Source organism: Tauraco erythrolophus, chromosome 1 (genome assembly GCF_009769465.1).
Source record: "Tauraco erythrolophus isolate bTauEry1 chromosome 1, bTauEry1.pri, whole genome shotgun sequence".
NCBI classification, from domain to species: Eukaryota; Metazoa; Chordata; class Aves; order Musophagiformes; family Musophagidae; genus Tauraco; species Tauraco erythrolophus.
Window position 1 is genome coordinate 69497484 of NC_141465.1, and position 13387 is coordinate 69510870.

The following is a 13387-nucleotide window of genomic DNA, read 5'->3' on the forward strand; positions in this document are numbered from 1 at the left end:
TCTTTGTACTGACTGATGAAAACGATGTAGTTTACACAAACATGGTAATTTACTTTCCTTCTCTGTGGAAGCTCTTGACTTATCCTAAAATTTATGATGACTTTCAGGTTCACTAAATACCTGAAGGTTTATTAATCACGTGCCAAAAAGTATGAAAGGCGAAACCAGAGTTATTTAAGGAAAAATGTTAACACTTCTCACTGAATTTGACGATAGTACAGATGTCTGACCCTTGTTAATCTGGAGAAAGTTGACTGGTCAAAGAAATCTAGCTCTTCTTCCAGCTACTTTGTTATCTTAAAGGGTGTAAAAATACATCTCTTCACTAACTTTTTCTTCTCTCAAACTGCTGAAGAACGTGGGATATTTTTTGCTGAAATACAGAGAGTCATTTATATTACCAGCTGTTCAGCTATCCATCAGAAAGACACAATCAAATTCGGATTTAAAAACGACACAAACAAGAATTACGTGTTCAAATCACTTTTGCCTGAACAGTCAAAACCAACATTCAGCTTCTAAAATGCAAAGGCCATTTCTATTGTAGAAACACAGAATTAGACACAGCAAATCAGTCCAGCTGTCTGTCACGTCTGGTATTCTGCCTCCAAGCACTGCCTTGCTTCATAAGGAGGAATAAGAAACAGTCTTCTTGAAATTGGCTTATTGCAAAATGCATTACACAGAAAAAAATCCTAATCTTGCACATAAGAAATCACTTTCTTAGCATAAACAAAGATATTTATTATCCTTCATGAGAGAATATTAGAGTACTTTTGCAAACATATCGTGTGATTGATTAAACATTTAAAGCAGGTTATCACCCCGATTCAGCACGCTGGGAAAATATAAAGGTCTTATAGGTCCAGTGGTCTATGAAGTCCATAGGTTTTGAAAACATTAGCAAACCCTAGCACCTTGCCCATTCCAACATATAAGCTCTGTTTCTCAAAGACTGGAAGAGAGCTTCCTGAGTCAGACACCAAGTTTTCCCATATGGAAGATTCTTTCCTTCTCCCTACTTTTCTCCCAGTCCAATCTAGGTCTGTTACACTAACACTGAAAACACAACGAAAACATGCCCAGCATACAATCAAATCCAAAGGAAACAAGCATCTGCTCAAGTACTGGAAGAGACCATATCCAGCTGATGACTGAAATCAAGAGGTAAGTTACCACTATCACTTTCTTTCCTATCAAAGCATTACGTTTAGTTGCACTCAGTTACACTTGATAATGCTTAAGACACTAAAGTGTCTAGTGGCTAGTGATTAACCAGACAGAATTCACTTAACAGATCTTTGGGTGGAAAGGGAGGTTGGCACAGGCTTCTTTACGTTATTCTTTCAACAAATAACTATTCTCAGTAGAACCAAAACAATCTAGAGCAGCTGCTTCTGCAACCTTTCCCTAAGCACTACAAAAGATGCCATGAACTGTCTAAAATGAAGTCATCTTATCCTTTACCAACATCTACCTAAGTGACTGTAAAGGACAATTTGCCCAATTCTTCCCTATGTTTTGTTTCATTCTATTTTCATTAATATGCAAGTATTTCTTTTACCTGCCTTCAAATTACTTGTCATTCTCACATTCCCTCCTATCTCTCTTCTGTCACGTCTCTGGTTTATGTCATAATCGTTTGCATGCAACAGTCTACTTCATGCTACCCCACAAAGCCCTCCTTCAGGACATACTTTACTAAAGCATTTCAACTGTACTGCTGCAAGATCACCACGTGTTTCTATTCCCGGGCTACGGTGTGCGTAATCTAGATGCAAAGATCTGATCCTGGCTATTTCATCCTACAGTATGGGAGAACAGATGTGCCAACTGGGACATCGAAAACTGTGATCCACATTAGTGCAGGGCTACAAGTAAGCTCTGTCTCTCAAGGCTAATCAGTTGAAGTCCAACACCAGGAAGGTGGACCTAAACTTGTTCCTGGTTCTTAAGCTGGTTCCAAGCATCACTAACTCCACTGCAACATTGATGCTACCAACGCTTCTTCCCTAGTAGTATTCGCTTGTCCCAAACTCTACTCTATTTGTGCCTGTAGAGTAACACTTGACAAGAGAACAAAATACTCCTCCAGGTGCACATGGTAGCGGAGGGAAAAGCTACCATTCTTGGTGGGCTTCCCCCAAGCTTTTGGGAACAGGAGATACTCTATCCTCTCACTATACACTGGCCTTTTCCCATATCGTGATTTTTTTAAAAAATTTATTTTTAACATCTACCCAGAAGAATCATTAATGCTGTAGTTTGCACTGGGCCTGATACTAACATACTTGTCAAGAAAGCATAGCAGAAGAGAGGCCACGACAGTAACGAGACATTAATTTCAGTGAAGAATTAGAATAAATTTTTTGACATATAAAATGTAATTTTTCAAAGCTATATTTCCCTTCTGCATAATCTCATGCCATTTAAATGGATTACAGTTTGATAAAACCCAGCAAGTGACCATGTGATTTTTTTTTTTTAAAGCTGATTAACATCTGACAGTAGCTAAGCAAGCGCGTCCCATTTTGGCTAATCCCCCTTCTCTTCATCACAAGAGAACTCTCAAAACTTAAGTCTCCAAATGTCTCCACTGTGCGAGACAGAAGCAGCAGTGTAAGAGATGACACCACCTACACCTTCCATCCTCCCTGTTCCGTTTTATGTTAGGAAAAAAAAAAAATCAGTAAGGCCACACTGCCAAATATCTGACAAGTTTACAGAGCATAAATCTTTTACCCTCTGTCATGTGTAACAGTACAGCAGGATGAAAATAAAGTCCTCTCAAAGTACTTCCTGACTAGTGATCAAAGCACATAAAAAAAGGCAAGATGTTACAGGGTTTAAAAAGGGAAATGAAAACATGTGCACAGGGAGGGAGGAAGAGAGAAATGGACCGGTTTTTTGATCCTTACAGTGTAGGTACATACTTGAAAAGGAACTAGTCCTTCATTTTTTTTTCTTATAAAGTTTGATCATAAGTAGTACAATTTCAAAAAACCCTCCTTTTCCCCTTGGTCAAGAGGTGGGAGAGGAAAGAAAATAGACATTCAAAACCAAAATAAAAACCATTCTCTATGTCAACCAAATTTCCCCAAAAATACAGTCATTGTCCACCCTAAAAAAACTCAATGCTGTGCTTTGCTCAATAATCTCAGTATCTGTCCTACAACTATTCATACCTCGCCTCATACATGTATTAGTGTTCTGTGCTGACACTAATCATTCTGGCATAACTAAGCAAACAAGTTACAACACAGCCAACATGGGCACAGCTTTGCGGTGTTTTAGCTACTCTGAGATACCTTGTGCAATACATGCAATGTAGTTTACTTTTCTTCTAAAATCTTTAAGAATGTGGTAAAAGGCAGTTTTACCACTGCCAAAGAGGAGGGCCACGAAGATGATCTGAGGGCTGGAGCATCTCTCCTATGAAGACAGGCTGAGAGAGTTAAGCTTGTTCAGCCTGGAGAAGAGAAGGCTCTGGGGAAACCTTCTAGTAGCCTTCCAGTACCTAAAGGGGCCTACAAGAAAGATTCAGGGGGGCTTTTTACAATGGCGTGCAGTGACAGGACAAGGGGCAATGGCTTTAAACTGAAAGAAGGGAGATTAGATTAGATACAAGGAAAAAATCGCTCACTCTGAGGGTGGTGAGACACTGGAACAGGCTATCAAGAGAAGCTGTGGATGCTCAATCCCCGGAAGTGCTCAAGGCCAGCTTGGATGAGGCTTTGAGCAATCTGGTCTAGGGAAAGGCGCCCCTGTCCATGACAGCGGGGTTGGAACTAGCTGATCTTTAAAGTATCTTCCAACTCAAACAGTTCTAGCATTCTATGATTTATTTAATTAAACCCACCAGTTCCCAGGAGCTCTCCAGATAACACATCTTCAAAAATGGTAATATACAATGTTGCCTGTACAGGATTTCTAACTAGCAGCAGTTATTTTCAGCTGCATTTAACAGAAGAAAGAAGGGTGGAGTAATACTGTCAATGCCAGAATATTTTACAGAGTATTTTGGAAACTGATTAGATGTCCAGGATGAATATTTTGTTCATAAAGAGACGTTAATGAATAACAAGAATTTCAACAATGCTATCCTGGTCTTTTTAAAATCAATTCATTGTAATGCTGACAGAAAATACATTTTGAATTTGAGCTTGCAAGACAGCAAGTTCTACAAACTCATTTTAAAATACATCAGGAAAAAAAAAAAAACACTTTTGAATTAGAAAAACCTTAAAGTGAGGTAACATAGTCGCCAGGAAGTCAAGAAAAACAGTGAAAATGTATCAACTCGAGAAATGTCAGTCTGATGAAGAGCAGGAGCACAGCAGTGCAACAGAAACTGTTAATCCATATGCAAAACCTAGATGAAACTTCTCACAAACACCCACCAAAGCCATCCATGTAACTTCACTGCTTTGTGGTAACTTCACGGCTTTGTGGTAAACAGCACTACATGCCTGTTTCAACAAGGACAGTGGAACAAAAGGAAGTCCAACCTCAGGATGCAGTGGTAATGCACTCTGATACAGAAGAGAGGAGAATTATAGAAAGTTCCTCTCTCTAGCAGCTTCAGTAATACCCACGAAGCAGAAATCAGTTCAGAATAGAAACGTTTGCAACAAATTTCATGGAAACAACCAAGAAAGGCAGTAAAATGAGAACAATGAACTTCAAGTAAGAAGAATTCAGTAAACTTCAAAATATGGGTAAAAAAAGGATCCCCTAAGGTTGTCACTAGTGGGAAAAAGACTCACAAAAATGATAAACTCTTTAAAAATTAGGGGTATGTCAACGGAAGAACAGAAAAAGTGGCAGAAAAAGACAGGTCACCAGTTGAAATACAACTAACATGAACATAAAGGTAGTAGCAACAAAACATTCCATAGCATACAAACATCAAGAGGGAGAGCTGATCTGCAACTCAACAGGGAATAAGTTACTAACAGACATCAATAAGCTCTTAATATGTCATGCTTCCTTCTACCGCCTGCTCATCCTCATTATAAAAAGGTCAACGTCAGACAATTCAAACACATCCACAAAGGCATAAAAGCAGATTAAAACTAGTATTTTGATAAATTAAACAGTACCTGCTGCATTGATTTGGCAGTAAGAGAACTAGCTACATCTATGTTTGAAACCGCAGAGGACAAATGAAGTTAGGTAAAGTACTAGAAAAAGCCAAACACAGTAATTGTCTTCAAACAAGAAGAGGAGAACAGGGAAAGCTAGAGATCTATAGGTCAGCCATTTTAACTCTGTAACAGTCAGTAAATGCACAGAAAACAAAGCAATGAACACAACCTCCTGAGACAGAGAAGTGTGAGCATGTATTGCCTTTTGTAGGAGCCACTGGGCCTATGACAAAGTGCTCCAACAACGGAGTAAGTCTCACAGAAGCCAGAAGAAGCAAACCCTTGTAGCACAGCAAACATATCTATACAGCAAAGGGAAAAGAAGAACTTGGAAGAAAACTTTCCTGATGGTGAGAAGTGAAAGTTAAACTAGGCACTAGAAGCAGTTCGTCTCAGCCCCCAGGAATCAGAGAGGGTTACAAGGACTGTCAAGAATCAAACTGCATTTCGCACTAACCTTAGCGCAACAGCTTGTTGGCTTTCCTATTTAGGAGAGTTACTTCACCCAAGTGAAGTATTCTTAAAAAAAACTCAACAAAAAACCCACATACACACTACACAAAACCAGGAACAACCTTAATTTCAGTTGCTGTCAACTTTTGTTTCTCACATGTTCACTGCTAAAAGCTACTTCCATTCTGGATCCAGGTTGCAGTCTCAGGAGTCAGAAGAGATCAAAACCGATCAAAACTGATTAAATCCAAAGAAGAACTCTGCAGCAATGTTTTCAATGAGTAACAATGGGACAAGATAGCCATCATGGCTGAAAGACACTGGTACAACACTACAGACAAGAAAAAACTGGCCTCAGGAATTCTTTTTCAGGACAAGCCACATCTGAAATATCTCTGAAGAACATTAAAGCTAAGTCTTACACCACGACTGCATCTCAGAGCATCTAGTTGAAAATGACAAGGAAGTTACAGATCTAAGACTCTAGCATTCTGCAAAAACAGTCTGTACATAGTAAACCGAGGAAAAATATAAGAGGATGCTACTGGAGGAGAAAGAGTAATTTTAAAAATGGAATTTTACCCTCACAACTTCAGTTTGCAATTACACATCTATATGGCTGCATTAAAGAAAAAAAAAGTCATGCCAATGATTTTAGCATGGCCCAAGAGACATGCGTTTCAACTGGAGCTGTGACAAGAGAAAGAGTGGTAAAGCCTCTCAGAGTCCCTGGGTAGTTTTATCCTACTAGTTTTATCCCTCAATCTCCGAAAGCAAGCAGAAACAGGAGAGACAGACACACATATCCCAAAAAAAGGTATGTCACCAAGATATGATGTCACCCACATCAAGGTCCTGGTGGATTAAAAAGCAATGTTAGTTCTGATAGTCAGTCATGAAGGACATTCAGACATTTACAGAAGGCACTTTCACTATCTGAAGTTCAAAATAAAACTTTAGTGTAAGAGTGAAGCCTTTGTAAAGAAAGGTCGAAGGCACATGTACTATAAAGAAAAAGAAAAATCCCACACACATTCTTTCAAAAACTGTAACTTTTAGTATAGTTCAGTAGAATTGGGGATTTTTCCTGTGTTTGTTTGCTTCTATGTATTGGGACATGTTTTGAGATTTTTTTTTAGTACAAGTTTTTTGTTGGTTTTGGAGGAGGTTTTTTGGTTTGTTGTTTTTGAAGAGATTTGTAGGAAATCCCTTACTATTTAAACCAATTCAAAGTATGCCAGCATCAGAGCCAAAATCCAGCATTCTAGGAATTCAGACTGAGAAGCTCAGAGCAGCCCTACTGGGACAGAGACACAGTCACACAAACACAGAATGGAAGAGTTTTCTGCATGCTTACTGTCAATTCAAAAGTCCTAGAGCAATACATATAGCAAACTGGGACGGGGGAGTATGAGTTCCTGAGCATTAATGATTGCTGTGAATGAAGTTCAATAAATACAGTCAAGCTTAAACAAAAAGCATTACAATTTTTAATGAATCAAACTACTATCAACCTCCACCCAAAACCAAAATTTGCACAAACATGCTCTCCTTCAAAACTCACCATTTGATTTTATTTCTCGTACGTAGTTACTTGGAAACCACCCTGTTTTGCCATTCAGAGTTCCTTCCCACCAACCTCCTTCTTCCACTCTTGTAACATGAATAATATCTCCTTTTGAAAAAGAAAGTTCATCTTCATTTGTCTGTTGAAAATTAAATTTTGCTCTCACTACCAACTGATGGTTGCTGTTATCTGTCATGTCCTAGTAAGCAAGAATACAAAGAACGAGAAGATCATGTTAAGAGATTTAAACAATTATTCCATGAACAAAACAGAAGTATCCATAAAATGGAAATAGCCTCTCCTCCACACACAACACTCCCCATACATTTTTACTTTAAGCATTTGTAAGGCATGTAGTGACAGACAAGGGGCAATGGCTTTAAACGGAAAGAGGGCATATTTAGATTAGATATAAGGAAGAAATTTTTCACTCTGAGGGTGGTGAGGCACTGGAACAGGTTGCCCAGAGAAGTTGTAGATGCCCCATCCCTGGAAGTGTTCAAGACCTCAAGTTGGATGAGGCTTTGGGCAACCTGGTGTAGTGGAGGGTTTCCCTGCCCATGGCAGCGGGGTTGGAACTAGAAGATCTTTGAGGTCCCTTCCAACCCTAACCATTCTATGATTCTATGATTTGCCATTTCCAGTATTCTGTCATTTTCAATCTGTGGATTTGTATCAGTCCAGGGATCATCTTATTACAGCCCCTTCAAATCAGAAGGGAGTAACAGAGCTAAAACAAGAATAATTCTTACTCTTAAAAAAAAAATATCAGAGTATTTTCTACATATAGTATAAATCGAAACTACCTTTGGCAACTATAAAGAAACAACAGCTTTACATTAGAGAGTTTTTTGCTAAAACTTTCTGTGCTGAGAGAAGGGCAGAACTGAGGTTTAATTTAATGCTGGATATAAATAATGAGTTTGCAGCTTAAAACTCTTTTCCCGTAACAGATTAGGTTGGAAAGTTCCACACCTGAATGTGCAAGTTTGTGGCCTGCCAATGGAAAAGGACAGTGTTCTTCCACAAAACCTATGAAACAGTTATGCAATTTACCTTGAATACTTGTTTGCCTCAAGGTTAGCAAAGCTGCAAGTCTGCAGCACGTCAGACTTGCAGCTGTCCGTGTATCTATATAAGCTCACCTCCTGACAGAAATGTGAAGGCAGATTATCACTCTATCATAACAACCGAATGTTAATAGCTACTTCTTAAAAGTCTTTCAAATTAATGAGGCACAAATTTGGCATTTTGGTTTTGAATGTCAGTTTTGAATATCTGCATCATTCAAGCATTTCATGACAGTTACGACAAACTTCTATGCTAAAAAAAGATAAATAGTTGAGCAGATTTAAATAATCCAAGTACAATCCATTGCACTGGAACTGGGAGAACAGGATCATGTCTGTCTATCGTAAGGAAGGATCAATGTAACTAAAAAAGTAACTTAGTAAGAAAATGACCATATAGGCACTCCTAGTCAGCTATCCAGGTAACAGAATTTCACCTACATGTTGCCTATACAGTTGAGATGAATAGAAGACATACTGCGTAATGTCACTGGGATCATATAACATGTCAGCTTAATTTATACCCACAGCAATCATGTTATTATATCACAACCCAATTTAACAATCAGACTTTTAGTGGCTTAGAAGCTGTGGCAAAATGAGGGCAAACGCAACTTGGAAAACATGCAGAAAGCCCCAAGATACTGTAAGTCACCATGTTTGACAATTAGATCAGCACCTTTTTGAAAAAAGTGTCCCTGCCTTAGTCCTCTGCTTGTACATCATGTGCTTTCATCTGCTACAACTGCTCAACAAGAGAAAAAGTTTTACCTTAGTGAACAGTAAAAAGCCACAAAATAAGTGGCAACATTGCTGACATCAAGTACAGTCCCTTTACTCTGCCAGGATGGCTCTCCAGTAGAGGAAACTGAGTACAAATTTGGTGAAAATAGTTTTGAACTGATCACCTACAGTAGCAAAACCAAATTAAGAATTTCCCAGGTTTGGCCAGTAGCTTTCTTTCCCTGCTTCTTGCACTTCTTTGTCCCTTTGCAACTTTCTGCAGAGCTGCTCAGATCCCAAAGTAATAGAAATACTTAAATACTTCAGTGATCCAGCTAACAGCTAGTCCCACAAACAGTTGCATCAGGAAAAATGTGTGGGTGGTGAACAGCAGAGTGAGAGCTGGAATTAGTGGCCTAGGGCAAGAACTCACATGGGCTCTGCTACCAGAGCAAAGACATCAAACCACACCTAAGAAAGCTGAAGCAGAGCACTGTGTTTAAAGTTTCACATTGCAAGCATCACATAGTTCAAAACAGCCTACTTCAAGGATGGAAAAAGCAGTTCACAGTAGGGTTCTGAACCCTCCTTGCAAACCTTTTAGTCACTAACCTTTCATCACAGTTAGTTTCAATACAGTACTCCATCTTGATTTTGGCTCTACTGTAAATCAACTGCCCATACCACTCAGTTACCTGAAGACTATTTGAAGGATTCACCTTGAAACATAACAGAAAACAAGACTAACTACCAATGGCGCCAACGTAAAAAGCGCCACCTTTGCTGAGGTTTGAATATTCTTCAATGATCATACCCCTAAACTCACAGACATGGAGAAAATGAAATTTTTGTCTTTGAAAGAGCAAGTCCTTATACTGAAAAGTAAGGAATAAATCCAGGAAGACACTGCGTATACAAGCAACATGGAGTGGTAAGTGAGGAAAAAAATATTTAGAAGTTCACAGAAAGCTACATGTATTTTGGAACATCATATGAAAAGCTGCAAAAATAGAATGTCACAGGCTTGAAATAGAGGTGAAAGAGGAAACAGTTACTTTGCTACACTATCGTTTACTTAAAAATCTCGTCAAAAGAAAAAAAAAACAAACAAAACCAAACAAACCCACAAAACACCACAGCATGTTTCGTTTTTTCTAGAACTTACCAAACTCCGATACTGTCCCTGAAAGAGTTTTGAAGTTCTACTGTGTAAAGACTGGGATCCCAGTGAATCGAAAGATTTTATCCGATGAGATGAGGGACGTGCACATACAGAGTCACTTCCCAGCCCTATGTCTGTAGGAGGGTGAAAAAAAAAAGGTAAATATTAGAATTTGAGACATCTGCATATAACTTCTGCTTATTTCTGTAAAACTCACATGTTTAAAGCAGATTTGATGTATCTGTAGTTGCTCAATCATTCAAGATTTAAAAAGTTACAGTAACAAGTGATCTGAAATTCTGAGACACTGGCAGCTTCTTCCCCACGCAGACTAGAAAACAATTTGAGCTGCTTAGGAAGAGAAGGGTTAGAGTTGTATTTCTCCATTCCTACTCACTACCAGTCTATTTAAAGGTAATTAACCAGCACCATTTTAGCTAGTGGCCAAGAATTCTGAATGCATAAAACTTGCTTGAAGTAAAGCCAACCACATCTGTTTCTTAGCTCTCACACGCACACCCCCCCGCCATCCCCTTCTCAATTAAAACATTCCTTCCACTGTCTTTTTTCCTACGTTCCTTTGTCTCATCCCTTTTTGCCAACTAAGCTATTTCTTCTTCTTTGGAGGGAGGGGGAGGGATAGGAGGAGTAGAAAGGAAGAAAGCTGCTTGCTTGAAAAAACAACACCCCCTCAAACCTCTCTGCTCTTTCATTTGTGTCTGTTCCAAGAAGCACAGCCATCTGTGAGATGCTCACCCGAAGGGCGGCATTACGTGCTGTCAGGGTGCTGCTGGGATCCGTGTGGGCTGGGAGGCATCGAGGGGGTGGCAGGGCAGGGCTCATCCCACCACCCTGCCCAGGAACGGGGCAGCTGGGACATCGGGCACCTCCTCGGGGATGGGGTGTCAGCCCACCCATGGGTGGGGTGTCCCCATGTGGATTAGCAGGCCACAGCCAGACAGGGTCCGGGCTGCATCGAAAGTGTCTCCTAAGGGCTGGGGTCAGCGCTGGCTGTGGCTTCCCACAGCGCTGCTCAGCACTACGGTGGGATGGAGGTTGCTCCTGGCTGCACCAGCTCCCTCAGCTCTTGCAGGCAAACCTGCAGGAGGGAAATACTCCCAGGCCCCTTGCACAGGTGACATGTTACAGCAGACAAACATTGCTCCCTTGCAAGAGTATGGCAAGTCATTCCTGTTCCTCACCTTTTCCCACACACAAGGAAAAACAAAAAAAAAGTCAAAGGAAGCAATTTTGAAGCGAGTCCAGAGGAGGACCACAAAGATGATCTGAGGGCTGGAGCACCTCTCCTACAAAGACAGGCTGAGAGAGTTGGGGTTGTTCAGCCTGGAGAAGAGAAGGCTCTGGGGAGACCTCAGAGTAGCCTTCCAGTACCTAAAGGGAACCTACAGGAAAGCTGGAGAGGGATTTTTACAAGGGCCTGTAGTGATACGACAAGGGGCAATGGCTTTAAACTGAAAGAGGGGAGATTTAGATTAGATATAAGGAAGAAATTTTTCACTCAGAGGGTGGTGAGGTACTGGAACAGGTTGCCCAGAGGAGTTGTGGATGCCCCATCCCTGGAAGTGTTCAAGACCAGGTTGGATGGGACTTTGAGCAACATGGTGTAGTGGAAGGTGTCCCTGCCCATGGCAGGGGGGATTGGAACTACATGATCTTTAAGGTTCCTTCCAACCCTAGCCATTCTAGGATTCTATGATAACCATTCTATGAAGTCATTCAGTAAGCATCTGAGCTTCAAGGACCCTCAAAAGCAATACAGTAATTTCTGTCCCAAACTTAGATGTTTTCTCCAGACTACATGAGCATCCCAACTGCTCTCGTGGTTTTTATGCCTCTATTACTCCTTTCCTAGTAATTTGCTTTGCCTCCAACACACACAACTATAGTCCCCTACAGAAGAAAAAAGTGTTGACAAAGGATGCTCCAAGTCTGCAGTGACTGAGTAGAGAACACTTTCCTCAGGTGCCCCTTTTTAAATGTCTTCGTCATCCTTCAAAAAAAAACCCCTATGAATACACACTCTAGTCAAGTAGTGTAGTATTAGAATTACTCATATTAAGTTGCATATTTTGTATTGATAGTATTATTACACATTGAAGTTATAAAAGACCTCACTCTTTGTGAGCCTGCTTTCCTAAAGCATTTGAAGACCACTGTATAAACAAAAACACTGGTGATTAGAGTCCATTACAGAAAGAACATACATCTTTGTTTTCACAGACTGCCAAGAGAGGAATGGGAGTAGATCATGGGTTTCATTTGTAAATCATAACTTTATGGCTAACTCTAATGCTCTTGAAAACCTTAAATTTGCTTTAACCATCGGTAACTAATGGAACTTAAGAGTTTTAAGTAACTTGAAGCATCTCCATGTCCAGTTTGCTGTTTCATATCTGCAGTCAAGTAGAAGAACGGACACCACCAAATGCAGCATTACACCTTGACCCAACTCACCTAGGAAAACAGGATCAGGTTTATTCATGGCAGTGTGTTTCAGCTTCTGGGCAACCCTAAAACATACTACCTAGAAATTGTTTTAAGTGTGGCATGATTCCCAGAATTTTCTAGTTCACAACAGCAGATCTAATACACCAACATAAAAGCACCTTTTGAGGCTTGAATTAGAAACTGTACGTGTCTGAGCTGAAAAGAAGGAAAATTGTTACAAACAAACCACATGCAAATTACAAGTGTTTTTACAAAGAAATTTGAATACCTTTAAATGAATTTGAACTTTTGATAGTCTTGCAGACCCCATGTAGCCATTAAAGTTTCCATTAATATAGCAAATAAACATGTTCAATGAATTTCTCAATGAGACTACTGTCAGAAAATAATTCAACTCTGCTGCTAAGAACTCAATAATCTTGACTGCCAACAGAACATAGACATTTGACAAAGACTAGTTTGGTCGATTTCACAGGAGCTTCACACTTTCACACTTCTACCCATCCATTCACTGATTTCCAGGGTTTGTAACACCCTTTCTTCTAATCCACCATTATCTCAGCTTCCCTAAACCAGTTCCTCTCCCCTTATCTGTCTACAAACAGCAACTGGTACCTTGATCCTAACCCTCCTGAACTTAAAAAATTTGACGGAATGTGAAGATATGTATACCCGAAATTCCTGCAGACCTAGATGGGGATCTAAAAGCCATCTTCCAACACTGGAGTAGGGAGACAGTCTAAAATGCCTTCTACACAGTCAGTCAATTAAAGAGAATTGTTTGGAAGAACAGCTG

General features: G+C 39.9%; 1 protein-coding gene across 5 annotated transcripts in view; it reads right to left on the reverse strand.

The window, feature by feature from the left end:
• ARHGEF7 (Rho guanine nucleotide exchange factor 7) overlaps positions 1 to 13387 on the reverse strand; it is a 126378-nt gene that overhangs the window by 61693 nt on the left and 51298 nt on the right. For 4 of the 5 annotated variants that reach the window (XM_086619887.1, XM_086619882.1, XM_086619902.1 and 1 more), the window contains 2 exons: positions 10126 to 10256; positions 7165 to 7366 (listed from right to left, as the gene is read on the reverse strand). In XM_086619887.1, coding sequence (XP_086476013.1) covers positions 7165 to 7366; positions 10126 to 10256 — 333 coding nt within the window. The remainder of the gene's footprint in view (positions 1 to 7164; positions 7367 to 10125; positions 10257 to 13387) is intronic. The other variant, XM_086619907.1, reaches the window with a different exon arrangement.